At 42.4% G+C, this 22334-nt stretch overlaps 4 protein-coding genes and 1 long non-coding RNA gene across 6 annotated transcripts; 3 read left to right on the top strand and 2 right to left on the bottom strand.

The window, feature by feature from the left end:
* Nucleotides 1-292: 292 nt before the first annotated feature.
* Nucleotides 293-9705, bottom strand: LOC145451050 (uncharacterized). Its single transcript, XR_013918679.1, has 5 exons — nucleotides 9679-9705; nucleotides 7244-7350; nucleotides 6313-6394; nucleotides 4371-4489; nucleotides 293-2670 (listed from the first exon to the last, which is right to left on the bottom strand). It is a non-coding gene; the product is annotated as an uncharacterized LOC145451050 (long non-coding RNA).
* On the top strand, nucleotides 7880-9603 carry LOC145450009 (uncharacterized). The gene is made up of 2 exons (XM_080328463.1): nucleotides 7880-8168; nucleotides 8951-9603. The coding sequence occupies exons 1-2, from the start codon at nucleotides 7880-7882 to the stop codon at nucleotides 9601-9603; spliced, it is 942 nt and encodes a 313-aa protein (XP_080184589.1).
* On the bottom strand, nucleotides 9687-17070 carry LOC145451049 (uncharacterized). 2 transcript variants are annotated; one of them, XM_080329535.1, is made up of 9 exons: nucleotides 16710-17070; nucleotides 16030-16129; nucleotides 15728-15827; nucleotides 15189-15274; nucleotides 14147-14233; nucleotides 13227-13392; nucleotides 12295-12345; nucleotides 10373-10444; nucleotides 9687-9808 (listed from the first exon to the last, which is right to left on the bottom strand). In XM_080329535.1, exons 1-6 carry the CDS (start codon nucleotides 16805-16807, stop codon nucleotides 13330-13332), a joined length of 534 nt encoding a protein of 177 aa, XP_080185661.1. In that variant the 5' UTR covers nucleotides 16808-17070; the 3' UTR covers nucleotides 9687-9808; nucleotides 10373-10444; nucleotides 12295-12345; nucleotides 13227-13329. The 2 variants fall into 2 exon arrangements, with proteins under 2 accessions (XP_080185661.1, XP_080185660.1); XM_080329534.1 differs by lacking the exon at nucleotides 10373-10444 and having other exon boundaries at nucleotides 16710-17061.
* On the top strand, nucleotides 11690-12967 carry LOC145449992 (uncharacterized protein F54H12.2-like). Its single transcript, XM_080328428.1, has one exon. It carries the CDS (start codon nucleotides 11690-11692, stop codon nucleotides 12965-12967), a length of 1278 nt encoding a protein of 425 aa, XP_080184554.1.
* Nucleotides 17071-17981: 911 nt separating the features above from the next.
* Nucleotides 17982-21827, top strand: LOC145449991 (uncharacterized). Its single transcript, XM_080328427.1, has 3 exons — nucleotides 17982-18894; nucleotides 20528-20727; nucleotides 21120-21827. The coding sequence occupies exons 1-3, from the start codon at nucleotides 17982-17984 to the stop codon at nucleotides 21825-21827; spliced, it is 1821 nt and encodes a 606-aa protein (XP_080184553.1).
* The last annotated feature ends 507 nt before the right edge of the window (nucleotides 21828-22334 follow it).

Genomic DNA, 22334 nt, shown 5'->3' with positions numbered 1-22334 from the left:
ACATCATCAAGCGCCACACCTATAGTGCCACATCATCCATTGCCACACCATCAGCGCATTGATTGCCGCATCTTGCCACACCGTCATGATTATGCTTACTGAGCTGCTTTTGAGAATATGAATTCTCGCGTAATACACTAAACGTTGAACTAGATTTCATAAAGTCTTCACAGAGGAATCAGTCAACTATCTTGCTCTAGGTTCTAGGTTCGATCCCTGTAGTCACCCCATTTCATACGATTCAGCGCTTTTCGTATCTTCTAACACTTTACTCAGTCTCATTGAAATAGCATTGTATAGTGTACGATTTTATTTCGAAAAAAGAGCATATCAATGATATCGTTGATCGTTATTGCGTCGATTCGCGTGCTGAAATCCTCCAGATCGGTTGATGTTTCGAGGTACACCGCTTTGCTGCCATCCGACGCTGCGATCCGAGTTCTTGCGTTCGATCTGACCGTTTTGTTTGATGTAGCGATCACTGGCTTGTAGTATATACGATACGAGCGGAAGGTCGGGATTAGGAACAACTACGCTGGGCGAATAGATGACGAATTCGTCAGCTGGATTCAGAGGTTGATAATGCTCGATCCCGTCGCGAGTATACGTAACGACCAGACCTCCTTCATGCTTCAGAGTGGCTCGATATTTCTGAATGGTCCCGTTTGTGGAATGTACAAAGAGTTGATCCGAGGTCAATTCTGCTCCATTCGAAGCTTCGATACGTAATTTTGTGATGTCATTAAAAAGATACAAGTCTTTTCTATAGGGCCCCTGGGCCAGAATAGTATCTCCACGGATTGCTAGACTCATTCTTTGAAAAGAAATATCAAACATAAGTACAACAGTCATCACGCAATTCCACCTCGCCATCAAATTTAGTCGAGCCTCTTCTTATATTAGGTGTCGCATAACAGACATTACGAATATATTGCAACCCCTTGCGCTTTATGAGAAAAGGACACGTAGGATAAAACTTTGCATGCTCGAGCCAGGGGTCATTGCACGGCAACCAATTTTGAAACAGCCCGCCACACGAGAAACACTTTAAATGATCCTTATAGCCCAAATAGAACAATCCGCAGTCTGCGAGCTCGGCTCCAGAGGTATTGATATTATCCGGCCACCGCATAAATGTGCTTAATCTACGAGCATAGCGTATCATGTTATAGAAAACGGGATCATTCAACGGGGAGACAGTTACATCTCTATGCTTCGCATAGCATTCATAAATCTTTTCTCCTCTGTTATTTATCATAGCTTGGTACTGTTCAATGGGACCCGTCCGAGTTTCATCTTCGCTTATTTCTATGCTACTTGTGGAACCGATGCAAGCGCAGTTGAATGTAGCGTAATTTGTAGGATCCGCACTATGCTTAGGTAGAGAATCGCTTTGATCAATGTTCGACATGGCTATCCGAATTGATATACTCTCATGATCAGTATGCTTTATATAGATATTGTGCTCTGCACCATCAAAAATGTGCTTGGTACCGATCTAATGATAGGCCCCGAGGTCGTATCACGGAAATTAGAACGTCGACTGCTCACTGAAAAAGACACGTAGCTCATATCCGTTCCTGGTACGTACTATCATTAATTAGAATGCTAGTAAGAATGCCACGAGTACAATCACGCGCTCTCCGCGTGCAAAGCGCATGTAGTTCACTATATAAGAGAGGCTCGAATACGAACTAAACTATACTGCAAAAAGGATGTCGACAATGGAGAAAGCAAGCGACGTAGTTAGCGAATCAACAACTATGATTCCTGATAATCAAGCAGATACATTACCGATTGGTGATTTCGACTCCGATGTCGATGCAGAATTGATCGAAGTTACGATTGCAGCTGAAAAGAGTAAAGAGGCGGAAGCTAGTGATGATGACGTAACAATTATTGATGAGGCAGTGGCACAATCTGATGAGGCTCCCTCAGCTGACGTGATGACTCCAATCAATATCGGTATACCACGACCGGTGATGGGACCAAGTGAACCTAAATCTAAGCGCAGACTCGACTTCGATAAGAGCATAGTACCAGTTGGTGTTCAATTTATGCCTCCGCGGAGTACTGATAACTCGACAGCTGTGACCAGTGCTCAAAGCCCGCCTCACTCACCGATCATCGCCCCATGGAGAGTTTATTCGTCCCCTTTTCGCAATAAGCGACGTCGTATCGCTAATAACGTATTGGACGAGGAAAAGTTTGATGGTCTGATTTATAATTTGGATTACCCTCTACTTACGATTGATGATGGTGTACTATTTTTCCGTTCTCTTGAGCAGAATATCGAGGAGGTGTTGTTTGTTGATCGAAAACGGAGCCCTAATTTTCTCCGCGCTGTGTTCATTATCACTCTAATGGAGGGTCATATGCATAAGAAATATTTTGCGCCTCACTTCTTTATAGAAGGCAAAAATCAAACCGGGAAAGAAGTGTTGATCGATTTGTTGCTCTCTGATGATATCGCCAACTTCCTAGATCCTTTTCATCCGAATCTAGAGGCGTTCAAATTTCACAGTACCGAGAAATCTATTTCAGTGATGCGCAATTGCGGCTCTCTATTTTTCGATAACAAGATGTTGCAGGAAGCCATTATGTACATTCATCGCAATCATTTGCAGTCTGCTTACGGACGAGTAAAGCCGTCGTCGTTTTGGCTCGTATCTGAAATTCAGAATGGCAGTGATGTTATGTTACGCAATTTGGGTGGGATGTTTCAGTCTAGCACAGTCATTATTCGATTTGGTAATCAGTGTTATCCTTGCTACTTGCCTGAGATGAATAAGCATGCTCGCCGTAAAATCATACATGATATATTTGCTCGTACATTCATACCGTCAGATTCCGAATTTGAGAGTGATCCCTCTTATGTTGAAAACGATGTGCATGCACGTGAATTTTATGCCAAATTCGATGAGCTCAAACGACAGTACAATGACTGGTATATTTGATTTGTTTTCTCAGATTAATATGGAACCTTTTAATTGCGGTAAAGATCTAAATATGTTGTTACAACAATATGGTTCGGGAGACACAAGACGTACGCGAGATGCTACAACATCTACCTTTGAAGGTTTCGTTGACGATGATATCAAGAGAGTTGCTACTTGGCGAAAAATGGTCTCCTTGGAAGGATATGGCGAATGGCAAAAAGATTTTCTCGTTATAGCAAAAAATGTGCTTAAAGATATCGATAAATTTGCTCCCAACGCTGATGAACTACGTAACTTAGAAAATATCAAATTCCTGTTCTTTTATGAAGCTTTCAAGTGTAAATTGCGACTGAAATACGGAATAAATTTGTGAATGTGTATTTTTGCAGAATATACTTAAAAATATATGGCTCGTCGAAGACGCTACGAAGAAGATGCTAGCTTCATCATCGATGATTCGCTCGGTTTCAATAGCGACGCAACAGAGGTTTTGCAATCGCACTCCAACTCGATTATCGATTCCGAGTGGGTTAACAGCAGGAGGGTTGCGAGAGGTGCTAGAGAGGTGATCAATGTACGTCTGGTCGCAAGAGGTATGAATGATATTCATGCACGCATGTCATCGATATACCCGAGAAGATTGCGCCAATTCAAATTGAACTATGCATATGGCTTCTTGCTGTTTAATCGAGAGACAGAAAGACATAGCTATTTTCATCCGCAATCAACCCGTGCTGTTTTGGATCTACCGACACCTATACTTTCACGTGAGGACTTTGATCGTTTCATCAACGAAATCGATTTATCTGCTGCTTACGAGCAAGCGAGACAAGCAAGACCGAACACTAAGTTTTATTGCGTTGCTATATTACATGTCCAATTTTTCTTGTATGAAATGCCTCGAGTTTTATTGGGCTGCCCTAGCGCATCCATTTCTAAGGAGCTGAAAAAATGTCGTTATATATATGCGTTTGTGCGAAATAGGCAAGGTAAACTGCTTAACGATTCGCTATGCCTGTTCCGTTGCTTATCCCGTTTCTTTGGGAAAAAACAAGACGAGAAGCATGTTGCCCAATTGGCCTCTCAATTTCGTGAACGGTACCGTATCCCTATAGATGACGGTGTACCACTCGATGAATTAAGCAAAGTCGAGGAATGTTTTCGCGTAAAGATACTTGTTTATGAAAAACGTGATCATCAAGCATTTATTATGCGGCAATCCGAAGCAGATGGGCCAGTGGTTCATATACACATGGAAAGTGGTCATTCATGCTTGATCACAAATATCGAAAATTATTCCCGGACATTCTTTTGTGAATCATGCAAGTTCTTCTTCAAGACTCAGAATAATTTGTCCAAGCATGTAAAACGCGAATGCAAAACGTCCCAGTCACGGAAATATGCTAGCGGCGTATATCGTCCTAAACCCACCGTATTCGAGCAATTGGAATCCGAAGGCATTTTCGTTGAGAACCAAAAGAGATTCTTCCCGTACCGTATGTGTTTTGACTTTGAATCCATGCTCGTGAAGGATGAGCTCAGAGCTAATTCTGCAAAAGTAGAATACGTTAATCGGCACGTCCCCGTCTCCGTGTCCTTATCGAATAACGTAACGAATGAAACGAAGACTTTCATATCCGACGGTTGCCCGCAGACGTTAATCGATGAAATGATCGGGGAAATTTATCGCGTACAGGAACTCGCCTCAGTCGAAATGCGAGAATCTTTTGCCAATGAAATAATCGAACTTGAGAATTTGATTGAAGAACGGAAATTGATCGATCCTAGCAATAGGAGGTCCTATTTGGATAATATCTCGCATCGCTTTCATACGTGGCTCGATCAGATACCCGTAATCGGTTTCAATTCCTCGCGCTACGATCTGAATTTATGCAAGAAATATTTAATCAAATCCTTGCACAAGGAAAGCGGATTCTTCGTTTTGAAAAGGAACAGCGCCTATTTGACAATCGCAACGCACAGATTAAAATTTCTGGATATTTCGCTATTCCTGAGTTCGGGTTATAGTTTGGACGCTTACATGAAGCTATACGGGGATGGGGTGAACGCAAAATTTTATTTCCCCTACGAATATCTTGATAGCATCGAGCGCCTCGACGAAACGTCGCTACCGAGCCATGAATCGTTTTACAACGCGTTCCGCAATTCGAATATAACGGAAGAGCAATACGCAGAATGCGTCGCTGTGTGGGAACGCGAGGGTATGACCACATTCCGTGATTTTCTCCGATATTACAACGAAGGTGACGTCATCGGCTTCTTGACCGCGCTGAATAACAATTTCGAATTTTACAAAACGCTCGGCATCGATATGTTCAAGGGTAACGTGAGCCTTCCGAATATAGCGAGTAGATTGATGTTTCGTGATTGCTACGATATCACTCTTCTGAATAAGGCCAATGCTGACCTTCACGAAACGATTCTGAGCAACTTGATAGGAGGTTTGTCACAGATTACGTCACGGTACGCTATGGCGGGTGAAACGAAAATACGCAGTCTTCGCTACGGTGACAGTGCTAAAACCGTCAAGAAAGTAGTAGGATACGACGCAAATGCCCTCTATTTGGGATGCATAAATCAAAATATGCCAACGGGTTACCCTATAAGGTGGATTTATGACGAGGAAAAGCAAAAATTCCATAAACAGCGCGTTTGCCTACTCATGCGGAGCTCGAATGGTTGGAATACGAAAGTCACGTTCGTGATATCAAAATTCATCACGCGTGGAACGGTAGTCAAGTGAGAATCGGAAATAAACGTCTATTTGTCGACGGGAACGCCGGTAAACTCATCTTTCAGTACGATGGGTGCTATTACCACGCTTGTAGGAGCTGCTTCCCTGATAAAGAGAACACCGAGAGGCGTGAACTCACCAAACAAAACACGGAATATTTGGAAAAATTGGGATATACCGTTATTCGTATGAAGGAATGCGTTTGGACGAATATGAAACGAGACCCTGAAATTGCGCAATTTGTCTCAAAGTTCGAGCGTAAAGTCACGAAAGCTTATTATCTCACTGAGGCGCAGTTGCTCAAGCGCACGCTAGACGGGTCATTTTTCGGTGCAATCGAGTGTGACATTCATTGTCCCGACCATTTGAAATCGAAATTCGAAGAGTTACCTCCCTTTTTCAAGCATATGGAAGTAAACGAGTGCGATATCGGTGAACATATGCGTGAATACGCCAAGGAAAACAATATTAAGTTTCCAAAAAAATTTCTGGGCTCTAGTTATTTCACGAAAAAACAGTTGTTTAATACGGATTTGCTTCAATGGTACTTGAAAAGCGGCATGATCGTGACTCGCGTATTCCAAGCTGTCGAATATGAACCAAAACAAGTTTTCACACCCTTCGTTGAGCGGGTATCCTCTGAGCATCGCAAAGGCGATGTCCTTCCCAAAGATCCGGCCCGTGAAATGGAGGCGTTGACCTGGAAGACGATCGGAAATAGTGCTTTTGGTCGTACTATTCAAAACCCTAATAAATATAGGGAACACGAATACGTTACGTTGGAAGAATTACCATCGCGCGTTGAAAAAAAATTTTTTATCGATGCTGTTGAAATTGATAAGAGCGATGAAGGCTTGCTCGAAGTGTCTACGCGTCCGCTAAACATTTGTCACGAAAACCCAATCATTGTGGGCTTCTTTATATTCTGCTGTGCCAAGCTGAGAATGCTCCAGTTCCTATATGACTGTCTGCATGTGTATTTGGACGATAGCGATTGGGCTTTCCTCGAAACAGATACTGATTCGGCGTATATAAGCTTAAGCTCCGATACGATCTATTCTCTCATCAAGCCTTCCATGAAAAAACAATTTTTTGAAAATCACGACAAATGGTTCGTGTCTCGGGCATGTGCAGAGCATAAATGTGATTTTGAACGAGATCCCGTTGGTTTTAAAACTGATAAAGCTTGCTGCATTGAGGTTCGCAATTACTCGAAACGTATACCGGGTTTATTCAAAGAAGAATGGATCGGTGACGGGTTTATAGGCTTAAATTCCAAGACCTATTATTGCAAAGGCGACAGCGATAAGTACAGCTCGAAAGGGCTTCAAAAAACGGCCAACAAAACCTTCAAAGATTTCAAAGGCATTCTTCAAAATAGATCGATCACGGGTGGCGTCAATAGTGGTTTTCGTTGCTATGGCAGCGATATGTTTACGTATAAGCAATATCGAAGTGCTTTGAGTTATGGTTATTATAAAAGGATTGTGCTTAATGATGGAATTCATACATTGCCTTTATCTCTGTAATAAATGGATCGAATACGTACATTGCATGCTCCGTTTCGGATGATCGTAGCTGGTCCGAGCAGTAGCGGGAAGAGTTATTTTACTTATGAGTTGGTGAAGAACGCAGAGAAGATGATTAGACCGGCTCCTGAAAAAATTGTATGGCTGTATAATAATTATCAGGCGTTGTACGATAAAATGAAAGGGGTAGAATTGTCGCAAGGGCTCTCCGAGCTCAAAAAGTTACAGAAAGGAAATAGGCACGTTCTCTTGGTGATCGACGACATGATGACGGAGGCGAAAGAGGCCAGAGATCTATTCACTCGATACAGTCACCACTCAAACATCAGTGTCGTGTTCATATGTCAAAATTTATTCTATAGGGGTCAAGGCTTTCGGGATATGACCCTGAGCGCGAGCTATATCGTGATATTTAAAAATCCCCGTGATGCGAGTCAAATCAGTTTTCTTTCGCGTCAAATGTTCCCGGATAAAGCCGGATTCCTTACGGAGGCTTATAAAAAGGCAACTCGAAAACCGTTCTCGTACATACTAGTCGACCTGACGCAAGAGACAGACGAAAATTATCGTCTTCGCAGCAAAATTTTCCCGCATCAAAAGTTGACGGTATATCAAGAATAAATAAAGCTCGCGCTACAGATTTTAGGGCATTCAACATGTCGAAGAGGGGAAGTAACATATCTCGAAAACGATTGAGCGACTATCACGTTAAATTAAAACTTTTGAAAAACGCTAAAGGGAAACAACGAAAAGAACTTTTATCGAACAATCAATTTTTAAGTTGCGTCTGCCAGTGCGTTCATAACTTGGCTTCGGGGACAGTACGTATCTCCCCGTCTAGAAAGTTGAGGCTGGGAAAACACAAATCCGATATCAGACAATTGCTGGCGCAAAAAACTCGCAGAGGTCAACGGAGGGTGCTACAAAAGGATGGATTCCTCTCAGGTATAAAAATTATGATAAAATAGCAACTTTTTTCTAACAAGTCTGTTTAGCTATATTAGGGGCTGCAATCCCCGTCATCGGGAGTCTGTTGGGTAAACTTTTCGGGAAGAATGCGTGAACTACAATTCCCCGCATTTCGAAGCAAGGACGAATGGGAAAAGAAATTTGATAAACATATATCGAAAATTAAAAGCTCTCCATTGAATGCTTCCGAGAAACTAGCTCTGTATAGGCATGGTATTGCTCAACTGAGAAACTTGAGAAAAGACGTAGACGCAGCGCCCGCCCGCCCTCCCGCCGCACACACGGGGCTCGCGAGCCCCGTAGCGAAAGAAAAGCGCCCGCAAAAGAAACGCCCGCGCCGGATTCCACAACCTTCGTTTCCCTGGCTTTATAAGAGACAGCGTAAGCCTAATCCCCGTATATACGGGAAAGAATGGGAGACGTAGACTATTTTGATCCGAAACAGCCCAAATCGTATAGGGGCGCTTATTTGCAAAAGGAAAAAGAATGGCTTAAAGGACAAGATACTTATACTTTTCATTTTCCGTTACGTAAGAAATTTAGGCGTGAACGTGTAGTGGTCTCCGGTATCAATGCTCAGTTTCAGAGCGATTTGATGGATCTGCAATCTATTTCAAAGTACAATAGCGGTTTTCGTTTTGTGGTGGTCGTGATTGATATTTTTAGCAAATACCTTTGGATGATAGCGATTAAAAATAAAACTGCTTCAAGTATGATTTCTGCTTTCAAACGTGTGTTTCGTGAACGCGTACCGTTAGTGTTACAAACCGATCAAAGTAGCGAATACACCAATCGCGCTTTCCAGAACTATCTAAAGGAGAACAAAGTTAGATATTTCTATACGAGGAGCGAATTAAAATCCTCTGTCGTCGAAAGAGTGATTCGTAGTATGAAAGCGATCATGTATCGATTTTTCACAAAAAATAACACGAGGAATTACGTGAGCGCTCTCGATGACTTTACTTACTCCTACAACAGGACGTACCATCGTAGCATTGCCATGGCCCCAAACCAAGTGAATTCGTCTAATCAGGAATCGGTTTGGAGAAGACTTTACGGGTTTCAAGAAGCTAAACAACCCGACCTCGCTGTAGGAGTACCCGTCCGTATATCGAAAATTCGAAATCTTTTTGAGAAAAGCAGCCTACCCAACTGGCAACGGGAAATTTTCTATATCGCAGACGCCCAAAAGGGAGATCCCCCAATGTATCGCTTACGTGATTACGGTGGTGAAGTCATACAGGGTAGATTTTATAGAGAGGAGCTCCAAAGCGTAAAAGAACCGCAAACTTGGCGTGTCGAGAAGATTATAAGAAGGCGTAAACGCGCGGGACGAGAACAGTATTTAGTGCGCTGGTTGGGATATGGAAGTGGATTCGACAGCTGGGTCGATAAGAAGGATATCGTCTAGTCGGAACCTTTATCAGTTTTTGGCGCAACTAGTAATCATACTGGTCATCGTATCGTTCTCTCTCTATAATCTTACCATTTCGAATGGGAACAAAGAGCTTTGGATATCACTGCTCTCCTCTTGCGTTGGTTATATGCTTCCGAATCCCAAGCTCAAAATATGAGCTACGTCACGCTATTTTCGAACGCTTCCATGGATAAATTTCCTGATAATACAACAGCGAGTTATTGCGTTGAATTGGACGTCCCGAAAAACGTGGAAGATACAGAAGTTTCTCTGGCTGAGATCTCCTTCCCTACGGATTATCAAAAACAGTATAGGATCACGAAGAATAGGTATGGGATCAGATCGCAAAAGAGAACAAGAAAATTTCATTTTAAATTGGGAGAATACGACTCGTTATATAACATGTATAGATCGTTGGAAAGAGACAATCCTGATGCAAAAGTAACATGTTTCCCTGAAAATCATAGTATGTCTATCTCTATACCTCATAACGAGGTAACCGACAAATTGCGACCAGAGACGGACATAGGGCATAGTAGCTTGCTACGCCTCGGAGAATTGTACGGTGCTCTTATGTATAAGGAAACGAAGGAGGAGTTATTGGTGTTTCATTTCCCGAATACTAATTGTACATTGTGGAATTATTTTTTCACCGAGGGTATCATTCATTTGAACTTTCGCATGCGACATGATCCGACTATCGATTTCGTTTATGTTCATTGTAATATCATTGAGCCACAAGAAGATAGCGGTAGGCTCTTACCGTTGTTACGCGTCGTACAGGTAAACGATCGTAAATCATTTTCGAAATATTACACGAAGCCTTTTTATTTCCCTGTTAATATAAATAGGCTAGAACGCGTCGAAATATCGCTACTTGATGAGAAGGGACAGAAAATACCCTTTCGAAGTTCTCCTTCGAGTGTTGTATTGCATTTTCGTAGACGGGGAGTTGCATTATGAAATATATTCATATTACGTCACACGAGTCTGATTTTACTATCGATCTCGCGAAACCGATAGATTCTGGTGAATGGGAGATAGGGCTTGCCGAGTTGTCTTTTAAAAATAATTTTCAGCCCACGTTCGAGCCTTACGACGGCTTATTATGGTACGTGAATGATGCGGAAGGCGATAATAATTTTTATTATTTCCCGGCTGGTGATTATCATGATAAAATTAGTTTGATGAAGCGTATCAATCACGATCAGAAAAAAGCACGATTTATTTGGGTAGATGGTTCTGGTCCGGTCTTGATAGCGGGACCCTACAAGAGTTCCAGCGGTCCGACACTTTTCATGGATAATAGAAACCCCGTTCTCAGAGGAGGCGCTCGTTCGGAGGTAGAGCTAGATGGCGGATTACATAGACGAAGAACGATTCACTTTCAAGGGGAACCTGTGTCCGTGACCAACGTTTTAGTTTATACGGATGTCATCACACCTCAAATTGTAGGTGATACGAGTGCGCCTCTACTACGCAATATCCGCGTTACGACAGGAATAGATGAATATCAGCATATGCTATTCAAAAAAATATATTTCTTTCCTCTGAATACGGAGCGAGTAAGCCAGATTCGCGTTATGCTTCGTGATGATAAAGGCGAAGCTATAAAGTTTGGGAACGCGCCTCTTCATCTCACACTTGCTTTGAGACATCATGAGGAGTCATTATTGCTGTGATCGGGAGGCGTTCAGAAACTATTATCACCAACAGAGCGGTGGTGATATCAATTTTTTTCGGGGTAAAGTGCAGAGAGGTCATGGACTTGGAAACTTATTTCGTTCGTTCGGAAGAAGCGTTATGCCCTTAATTTCGAAAGGTGCAAAATCACTCGGGAAGCGTCTACTACATACCGGGGCGCAAGTAGCCTCTGATGTTCTTAATGGAGAGAATGTCGGTGATAGTCTTAAAATACGCGGCAAAGAAGCCGCTGGGAACGCTCTCGATTCTTTACTGAGAAAAAGAAAAATACCAAGACGGGGCCGTAAGATCACGAAAAAGAGACGTCGCAAAGATATTTTCGATTAAATATATATTACACGACGATAAGCATCATTTGTTACTTGAGACTTGATAGATGGCGGAGTTAATTCATGTACAGTCCCCAGAGGGGGTACATCCCTCATTGGATTTATTTCACATTCCCGCGACACAGACTAGCGTTGAAAAGAAAAGAAACATCAAGATAGCGCCGATTTCGAACAACTCTAGTGTGATAACATTCCGCTTTGAGGGCTCAGAAGACTTTATCGATTTGAGCGAGAGCTATTTCTTATTTCATTTACAATTAAAGAAAGGTGGCGAAGCAATTGGCGCCGACGATGATGTTGGAGTTGTAAATAATATCTTGGATTCCTTGATTTCTCAACTACAAATTAAAGTCGCTAACGAAACTTTGAAACAAGATATAAAAGTACAGTGTTATTCGTCCTATCTGCACAATTTATTCGCTCCGCTTGACGTGCAAAGTACCACACTGAGGGCCTCAGGATGGAGAAAAGATACTTTAGGAGAAATGGATACGATCGGTGGAACTAACGCCTCGGCTAACAAAGGATATTACAACAGGAGTAAAGCCTATAAGGATGATAACGTGGTGGAAATACGTGCAAAAATCCATCACGGACTATGTCTGCAAGACCGCTACATCCTACATGACGTGCCTCTCGAGTTTGAGCTTACCTTGAATCCGAAAAGCTTTTTCATGATGGGAGATGCTACCGGTCAATTCACCTTAACGAAAAAGGAATTACAGTTATGTAGCGTACGAGTCAGCGACGATGTGAAGACAGCGATGATGGTGAATGCCCAGGCGAAATATCCGTATATCGACATGAAATTGATCACCCGAACATTTGCGGCTGCTACGACGCAGATAGATATCGGGAATCTATATAGCGGGACTCTACCTTCTCGCCTAATCATCGGAATGGTAGCTACGAAAGCCTTTCAAGGAGATGTTACGAAAAATCCTTATAATTTCATACACAATAATATGCAACGACTCGAACTGAAACTGAACGGATTTCTGATTCCGGAGGGAGGTTATGAGCTAGATTTCGATAAGGGTCATTACACGGAGCTTTACCATAACCTGATTGAGGGTACGGGTGCAATGGAGAGAAACACAGGACTCCTAACACCTGAAGAGTTCGCTAGTGGATTCTGTCTACTGGTTTATAATTTGCGCCCTGATGATTTGGATGATTGCTTTGACTTACAAAAGAGTGGTACCTTAAGTTTACGGATCACATATCCTGCTGGCGGGCTAACAGCGGAAACTACTTTGCTCTGTTTCATGGAATTCCAGAAGCTATTGCAAATCAGTAGCAGTCGTAAAGTGACCGTGCTATGAACGGGGATGAAATAGACCAAATATTGTGGTGCTGCGAGTCAACAAAACATATTTTCCTTGGCACATTTCCTATCGATCGACTGCCGAGGCGACCCCCTCCTCCTTATGCTATCGTGATCAATTATGACGAAGCTCGAAAAATCGGAAGTCACTGGATATGCATTTACGCGGATGAGGATGAGACACATTTTCACGATAGTTTTGGCTTAATGCCACTGAAATACGAGATTGCCTGCTTTATAGAACCAGAAAATTATACCTGCTCTATAAAGCGTCTGCAGCACAAACGTTCCAGAGCGTGCGGTCATCATTGTCTAAGCTTTATCGTCCATAAGGCGCGCGGATGGAGTACGGAACGTTATTTAAATTCCTTTGGCGAAGATCACCGCAAGAATGATTCGATCGTGCGTCGCTTCGTCAAGGAGCTGAAGCAAGAAAATGAAATTGTATAAATGTATATGCGAATAAAATCAATAGTTTCAAAGTTTGCTTAGTACGTTTAAGGGCGATATTCGCTACGTTCATTATAGCAATCATCTCAATCAGCAGTAGCGACTTGCTTTCGGTTAGGTGATAGTGGCTACATATTACCATTATCTAGCAAGAACCAGGAATTTGTATTGAGTGACTTCGCTCCTACAGCAAACGCAGCTTACATTACGGCGGTACTGAACATCGAGTAATAAGTGGGACTATGCAGGCTACCCTTAATACGAATTTGCATTTTGCTGGTACAATCTATGCTATAGTTGAACGACTTTGATACGACCTCGGCACACTTCTTTGATATAGCTGCGCAACGATCTAGACTTGAACGTCAGCGTCTGGTACAGATGTGATGTTATAGCTTCAACTCATAGCGTTTTAGGAGATAAATTATAGCATAGACATAGGTTATAGATTTTATTCACTATCGGAAAAGCATCAGTGCACTAGCTATTAAAATCACATATCTAAAAGCAGCAGCTTATGGACTAGTGCCTTCATATTATCATCATCTAGCAGGAGCCAGGAATTTGTATTGAGTGACTTCGCTCCTATAGCCCCGGTAAACGCAGCTTACATTAATACGGCGTTACTGAACATCGAGTAATAAGCGGTGCTAGGCAGGCTACAGTTAATACGAATTTGCATTTTGCGGGTACAATCTATGCTATAGTTGAGCGACTTTGATACGACCTTGGCATACTTCTTCGATATACATGTAGCTGCGCAACGATGTAGGCTTGAACATCCGACGTCTGGAACAGCCGCGATGTCGGTGATCTGAAATCTTAAGATATAGCTTCAACCCGCAGTGGCATAGCGTTTTAAAATAAGAGATAAATTATAGCATATAGACATAGGTTTAGCTATAGATTTTATTCACTATCGAAAAAGCATCAGTACACTAGCTATTAAAATCACATATCTAAAGCAGCAGCTTATGGACTTGTAAAATCGGCATAATCTCAGTAGTTAGATGCTTGCTACAACTCGCAATTTACCGCCTTTATGACATGAGTAAAGCTAGCTAAAGATTTAGCTTCAAGACGCTGTGGCGTAGCGAATTTTATTTAAATCAGCAGTAGCGACTTGCTTTCGATTTATACAGGCGATAGTGGCTACATATTACCATCGTCTAGCAAGAACCAGGAATTTGTATTGAGTGACGTCGCTCCTACAGCAAACGCAACTTACATTATTACGGCGTTACTGAACATCGAGTAATAAGCGGCACTAGGCAGGCTACCCTTAATACGAATTTGCATTTTGCTGGCATAATCTATGCTATAGTTGAGCGACTTTGATACGACCTCAGCACACTTCTTTGATATAGTTATAGCTGCACAACGATCTAGACTTGAACGTCGGCGTCTGGTACAGATGTGATGTTATAGCTTCAACCCATAGCGTTTTAGGAGATAAATTATAGCATAGACGTAGGTTATAGATTTTATTCACTATCGGAAAAGCATCAGTGCACTAGCTATTTAAATCACGCATCTAAAAGCAGCAGCTTATGGACTAGTGGCTTCATATTATCATCATCTAGCAGGAGCCTATTAGGGAATTTGTATTGAGTGACTTCGCTCCTATAGTCCCGGTAAACGCAGCTTACATTAATACGGCGTTACTGAACATCGAGTAATAAGCGGCGCTAGGCAGGCTACACTTAATAGGAATTTGCATTTTGCGGGTACAATCTATGCTATAGTTGAGCGACTTGAAATGATACGACCTTGGCATACTTCTTCGATATACATGTAGCTGCGCAACGATGTAGGCTTGAACGCTGGCGTCTGGAACAGCTGCGATGTCGGTGATCTGAAATGTTAAGATATAGCTTCAACCCGCAGTGGTATAGCGTTTTAAAATAAGAGATAAATTATAGCATAGACATAGGTTTAGCTATAGATTTTATTCACTATCGGAAATGTTATGATAACGCATCAGTACACTAGCTATTAAAATCACATATCTAAAAGCAGCAGCTTATGGACTTGTAAAATCGGCATAATATCAGTAGTTAGATGCTTGCTACAACTCGCAATTTACCACCTTTATGGCATGAGTAAAGCTAGCTAAAGATTTAGCTTCAAGACGTCGTGGCGTAGCGAATTTTAGAATAGCTCATAAATTATATAGCTCTGCTAATTCGTGTCACTATTAGCATAGGTTTATATTGGCTATAGATTTTATTTACTATCGGAAATGTTATGATAAAGCATCAGTGCACTAGCTATTAAAATCACATATCTAAAAGCAGCGGTAACTTACCAGCATCATCAGTCGAAGTGCATAGAGGGATAGGCCTAGTTGTGATAGAAATGTGAAATTTTCTGTGCGTAAATTGCGTGTGCGGTGTCGGCGTTTTGATCTGAAATGAAAAAATTTAGCTTCAATCCGCGACAGCGTAGCGAATCTTAGAATAGTTGATAAATTATATAGCTATGCTATTCGTAGCACTATAAGCATAGGTTTATATTGGTTATATATTTTATTTACTATCGGAAATGTTATGATAAAGCATCAGTGCACTAGCTATTAAAATCACATATCTAAAAGCAGCGGTAACTTACCAGCATCATCAGTCGAAGTGCATAGAGGGATAGGCCTAGTTGTGATAGAAATGTGAAATTTTCTGTGCGTAAATTGCGTGTGCGGTGTCGGCGTTTTGATCTGAAATGAAAAAATTTAGCTTCAATCCGCGACAGCGTAGCGAATCTTAGAATAGTCGATAAATTATATAGCTATGCTATTCGTAGCACTATAAGCATAGGTTTATATTGGTTATATATTTTATTCACTATCAGAAATGGTAAGATAAAGCATCACTGCACTACCTATTAAATCAGCTCCATTACGTATCTAAAAGCAGCGGCTTATGGGCTTGTAAAATCAGCATAATCTCAGTAGTTAGATGCTTGCTACAACTCGCAATTTATCAACTTTAGGTCGTGAGTAAAGCAAGAATTCATAAACTAACATCCATCTCAAATCCGAAGTGCATACCGGCGTAATTATAACCAAATTTAGTGCGAATCTATACGATAACAGAAAACTTGCATATACATTCGAATTTGTGCGACTTCGGCTATATTGTCGGTTAACATTATAGCCGCGCACAGAACTCACTATTACGTTAGCTATTGGAGAAATCTCAACGTAAATCAATCTGCGTTCACAAGTAAGCTAATGCTGTATCGAGAAATTATAGCTAAATTGAGTTTAAATTGACACGAAAATACATTGATCTTACCTCGGCTGCGATGCCTGCATCCCTGCGCACATGGCAATACTTTTAACAGAAGTGTGAAGTTTTCGGAATGCGAATTGCTTTACGTCGGAAGTAAACATTCTAATTCGTATCGCCAGCGCGGCGTTTTCTTGGAAACGCAACTATATTTAGAATGTTCTAATTCCCATTATCGATGTGGCCCGACTTCTTGGAATCGCAACGATATTTAGAATGTTCTAATTCATATTGTCGATGTGACCCGACTTCTTGGAATCGTAAGCAACTATATTCGTACCACATTTACGCGTGTCAATTTCTCGGAATAGTATTCGGTAATATGCGCGGCGCATGAGCTTTGCGTGATCGTAGGCCTTTATGCTTGCGATATCTGTATTATTAAGTTGCATTTGCAGAATTCCCCTAAATCATTGACTAATTAATGATGACACAAGTGTTATAGTCTTACATTTATGTGTAATAACTCGAAAAAGGTGTTGTCTCGGAATTTAAGAGAGAATCGCTGGTTATATTCTCAAAACAGCTCAATACGGCTAGTTTGCTCAATAGCCTGGTGGTGAGCGACGTGACATTATACCCATCCAAACCAGGTTCGATTCTAGCTAAGGTAAGTTTTGGCGTGGTAATGAGTGTTATAGGTGCAGCAATCGACATCGCGCTGGTTGATGCGGCGCTGTGCACAATATAGATGCGGCAATCAATGCGGTGATGATGTGGCAATGGATGATGTGGCACTATAGGTGTGGCGCTTGATGATGTGACACAGATGAATGTGGCAGGTGATGTGGCAATGGCCTGATGATGTGGCAATAGGTGTGCTATAGGTGCGGTAATGGGTGGATGATGTGGCAATGTAGGCGTGGCAATTAGGGCGATGTGGCCTTCTGGGATTGGACGGTACCAACTAAGGATAATAATACTACTGATGTACTTAAAGAGTTACCGGAGATCTTGGTCCGGCAACCTGTTAAACGGCGCGAAATGAAACATGTCATGCGAATAAAAACGTTCGGTTATTTAAAATCTCCCAAACCACGTTCGATCCCACCCCAGTATTTGTTAGAAGTTCGGCGGCAAATCAAAGATATGTTGGAGCGCGGCGTAATTTCAAAATCGGATTCGGATTTTTGCTCGCCGATCGTGTGTTTTCCAAAGCAGAGTCACGTTGAGGGGAAACCTTCCGGTGTGAGGTTGTGAATCGATAATCGTTACTTCAATTCGCATGTGGCTCCTCAGTGTTATCCATTACCGAATATTGCGTCGATGCGTACATAAATGGCAGGGGCCAAAGTAATTTCCATTCTTTACATAGCAAGCGCGTACCACTACATTGAGGTGGCGGAGTCAGATCGCCATTTGACAGCGTTTTATGCGAAGGAAATCGGTAAATTTCAGTACAATGTGTGTCCATTCGGTTTTCGGTCCAGTGGGGATCTGTGGTGTAAGTTGGCTGATGAATTGCTTGGGGACATTGCTAATACTTTTCTGTATTGTGATGATATTGTTGTAGCGACGCCTGACGAGAAATCTCATTTGGAGACGTTGCGGGTAATTTTTGAAAAATTGAAGAGAGAGTCTCTTTCGTTGTCTATTGAGAGGTGTCAGTTTGGAGCAGAGTCAGTTCGATTTTTGGGGTTTTTGATTGACAAGGATGGCATCAGACCAGATCCCAGACGAGTTGAGGCAATTGTAAAATTTCCAGTGCCAAAAACTATTCGCGAGGTTAGAAGAATGATTGGCATGGTGAACTATTATTCGAGAAGCATCAAGAACTGTTCGTCGATTATGCAGCCGTTGTATGATTTATTGAAACGAACAAATGCTCGAAGTAAGCTCAAATGGTCCAGTGTGGCGCAGAATGCATTTGAGCAGATCAAAGCAGCTTTGATAGATGCAGCGAGATTGGCTTTTCCGACATTCAAAGGACCTATACAGCTTGTGACAGATGCAATTCAAGTGGCGTTGGGCGCAGTCATCAATGAGCACCAGAATGGCAGATATGTACCTCTGGCTTTCTTCAGTAAGAGTTTAACTGAGTCGCAGCGAAAATGGTCGGCTGTGAAGAGAGAGACGTACGCTGTATACATGGCTCTGCAGCATTTTCGAGATTTTTGCATGCATGGGCAGGTCATGAGCCTGGTCACGGACAGTCAGGTGTTGGCTAAGATGATTATCAATCCGAAGGAATGTGCGGACCCAGTTATGTTTCGGTATCTTGAGTATATTAATTACTTTGTGAACAAAACTACATGTATCCACTGGCGTAGCAGCATGTGCTGCCGCCCCGGGCTCTCGCTTAAAATGCCGCCCCACAAGTAGACTGCAGCATATTTCGACATAGATTCGTGTTCAAGCAATCTTATCAATAAAAATAATTACAAATAATATGCCTGGTCTCAGCTTCACCTTCTCAACGTTAATAAGGCCAAAAATAATAAAGACAAGAAATAGCGAACGAATGTATTGTGCCAATAGAAAATCAATAGCCGCCTCAAAGCAAAATCAGCGATAATATCCTCAAATTCAAATTTTTGAACGTAGTCTCTTTCTATATACAGTATGGATTGAGATGATAGCCGATCATCATTCATGGTAGAACGTAAATAAGACTTAATCAGTTTGAGCTTTGAGAAGCTCCTCACACAGCTCGCAATTGAAACACCGATGGTCAGGTAAAGTTTCAGACACGAGCATAAATATGGTGTCGAATCAAGTAGCTTTGCATTAACTAGCCACTGTAAAACATCAAACACTGTTGCACTACGATCAAACGTGGTTTCACTGCTCCGCACCAGCCTCTTATTCCTTTTATAATCTCAAGTTGAACAACTTCATATGATCATAGCCTATCTTAATTTTTGTTCGTCCTAGAGGTCTCATATTGGTTTGTACGAAAAGCTAGCAATCTTCTGATTTATATTATCCCTAATTCGAAGGTATGGCATGACAATTTTCGCAGCTAACTCCAAAAAGTTCACCTCGTCGTCATAAGTGCTTCTAAAAGCGCTGGTGAATAAATTGTGACTTTCGCTTTGCAGCAGCGCGTGGGAATTCAAATATTCAAACATATCATTTAAATGGTGTATGCCGGTAAACCTAGTTTCAGCTTCAAGTTTAAATCTGTCCAAAGTTTGAAACATGCATCGTCTAACTTCTACAACAGCACTGAGGCCAGCATCTTCTCATTATTCGCCAGGCATTTTCCTGTTTCTGCGAACTCTATGAACAATCGGCCTTGACGGCTATTTCGGAGTGGTTCCATCGCCATGTTAACATATTAATTCGTGTTTTCGGAATCAGCGCGACACTAGCTTTCGGTTGAGACCTGTTTGATTAAATTTTAGCTCACGGGACGCGAGCTAGGACTACCAATTACGCTTCTTTTAGCCGGCTGTGTACACTGTGCCGAGCGAGATAGTGTATTGGTGATGCGCCCGGCTTCTTGATCGGTAGGTCGTGGGTTAGATCCCCGGCCGGGTCAGACCATAAGACTCGAAAACTGGTATCCGCGGATATCCCGCTAGGCGCTCAGCAATCACGGAGGAGAAAGAAAACGGGGGTGCAGACTAGATGACCTTACTATAAAGTCCGTATCGCATCTCCGTCGTCAAAGCATCTCGATGGTGCAGGCGAAAAAGAATACCATCTCTCTCTCTCTTTCACTGTGTAGCCTCATTTTGCCGCCCCCTTGGAGCCTGCCGCCCCTGGCGCAGAGCCAGAACCGCCAAGTGGCTGCTACGCCACTGCATGTATCCGCGGTATTTTCAACTCCGTTTCTGATTGCTTGTCCCGTGTTGAGATTAATGAATTTGTCGTACCAGATGGTTTGAAGCCTGATTTCATCAAGCGTGTTGCAGCTGCACAAAGGGAGGATAAGGAATTGCGAGAATTTCGTGAGGCCAACCTGGATGAGACTGGTTTGAAGTTAAGAGAGTTGAAATTGTGTGGGTCTGAGACGGGCGTGGTTTGCCACGTGCCTGATACCACCGATAAATGCCAGAATTTGTCCGCAACGCCACGAGTTTGGGTTCCACGTCATATGAGGCGAGAATTGTTTGAACATGTACATTCTCTTTCGCATCCCGGGATCTGGCTACGTTGGCATTGGCCAAACGGCACTACGTTTTCCCCAATATGGACAGGTGGTTACGAGAATCAGTGATTGCATGTCCGATGTGTAACAAAAGCAAAATTATTCGTCATGTACGCTCCGCATTGAAGCATGTGCCGCGCCGTAGTAATCACAATGCTGACATTTCAATTGACATCGCTGGTCCGCTTCGTAAAACGGAAGATGGTAATCGATATTTTCTTATCATCGTTGATCGTGTCACAAATTACACTAATGCAATCTCCATGAAAAGACAAGATACTGGCACGGTGATCCGTGCTTTGATTGATGGTTTTGTAAAGGATCGTGGAGCACCCATGGTTATAAGGTCCGACCGTGGCTCAGTGCTCACATCGTATGAGCTGGACAAGTTCATGTCGATCCTTGAATGTAAACACTCACTTTCGTTGGCACTTTCGCCACAGCAGAATTCGATCTCCGAGACGGGGATTCGGCGAATAAAGCGCGGTTTGCGGTGCGCTAATAATCCAGCGGCCTGGGATCGGCTATTGCCTTTTGTGATTTTGTCATTGAATGCCTCTGTGCGAGAGGGATATGATTACTCCGTGGCGGATATGACGTATGGGGAAAATGTGCGGTTGCCAGGAACCTATTTTGAATATGACCCGAATAAGTTCAAGAATAGTCAAGCGGAGGTACTGTGTGATGTACGGGAATTTTTCGATAACTTGAATTTCAATAAGTCCAACATCCGAACAAATGTAAACGCGTACGTTCCGCCAAATCTTATGGTTTGTTCACGTGTATATGTAAAAAACGAGAGAGGTAAAGAGACCGCGTTTGATTTCTGGTACGTGGGTCCGTACAAGGTGATCGAGAGATCGCAATCGGGGAAGGCCTTTACCTTGTTAATCAAGGGGAAGGAGAAGGTTGTGTCGATGGACAGACTGAAAGTGTGCTATACTTTCCGCCATTTGATGTACATAACGACATGTTCGATGATTTTGTGCAGCAGTTTCCGCCCGTTGTTGCGGAAAAAGTGGCACTAAACTCCGCGGTAACTCCGTGTGACGCGTGTATAATGTCTAGTTGTGATGACAGCGGTAGTGAGTGTCCGGGTAGTGTTAGTGACGCGTCTCGAGAGCGTATATCTGATTGCTTACCTGTTGATGTCGATCGCGATAATCCTGGGCATGAATCCATCTTGCACGATAACGCTAAGACCCCAATATTTCGTGATTGCAGAAATCCCAATGAGACAAGTCCAAGATATACCTCCAGAGGGAGACGAATTGTTAGATCAAGATATTTGAAAGACTTTGTCTGAATAACTGCCCGAAAAAGAAAGACGTGGGTGACGAAATTTACGCTTTGTGTTTGGGCATTGTATGTAAATGCAGGTTTGCTGCCTCCTGTTCCTCCCGTGATAAAAGGGAACATGTGTTCAGCTAAGCTCGCTGCTGAAGTGTATGAAATCACTAGTACTAAATGCAAACGTCACAATGTTGAACATGTTCGCCGCTGTAATACTGGGGTGTATCATCAAAATCGTCATA

This window comes from Botryllus schlosseri, chromosome 11 (genome assembly GCF_051294905.1).
Source record: "Botryllus schlosseri isolate E-star chromosome 11, Bs_hap1, whole genome shotgun sequence".
Taxonomy (NCBI): domain Eukaryota; kingdom Metazoa; phylum Chordata; class Ascidiacea; order Stolidobranchia; family Styelidae; genus Botryllus; species Botryllus schlosseri.
Note: the sequence above shows the minus strand (reverse complement) of the source record. Positions and strands in the feature narration are given on the sequence as shown.

Excerpts from the sequence above, each read along its gene's own strand:
- LOC145449992 (XM_080328428.1), top strand. The coding sequence starts at position 11,690 with ATGGCGGAGTTAATTCATGTACAGTCCCCAGAGGGGGTACATCCCTCA.
- LOC145449991 (XM_080328427.1), top strand. The coding sequence starts at position 17,982 with ATGGCAGGGGCCAAAGTAATTTCCATTCTTTACATAGCAAGCGCGTAC. Across the intron at positions 18,895-20,527 it reads GATTATCAATCCGAAGGAAT|ATGGTTTGAAGCCTGATTTC; the intron begins GTGCGGACCCAG and ends TTGTCGTACCAG. Across the intron at positions 20,728-21,119 it reads ATTTGTCCGCAACGCCACGA|GATCGTGGAGCACCCATGGT; the intron begins GTTTGGGTTCCA and ends GGTTTTGTAAAG.
- LOC145450009 (XM_080328463.1), top strand. The coding sequence starts at position 7,880 with ATGTCGAAGAGGGGAAGTAACATATCTCGAAAACGATTGAGCGACTAT. Across the intron at positions 8,169-8,950 it reads AAAGGATGGATTCCTCTCAG|TGTTACAAACCGATCAAAGT; the intron begins GTATAAAAATTA and ends GCGTACCGTTAG.
- LOC145451049 (XM_080329535.1), bottom strand. The coding sequence starts at position 16,807 with ATGTTTACTTCCGACGTAAAGCAATTCGCATTCCGAAAACTTCACACT. Across the intron at positions 15,828-16,029 it reads CACTTCGACTGATGATGCTG|ATCAAAACGCCGACACCGCA; the intron begins GTAAGTTACCGC and ends TTTTCATTTCAG. Across the intron at positions 14,234-15,188 it reads TATCGAAGAAGTATGCCAAG|ATCACCGACATCGCGGCTGT; the intron begins GTCGTATCATTT and ends TTAAGATTTCAG.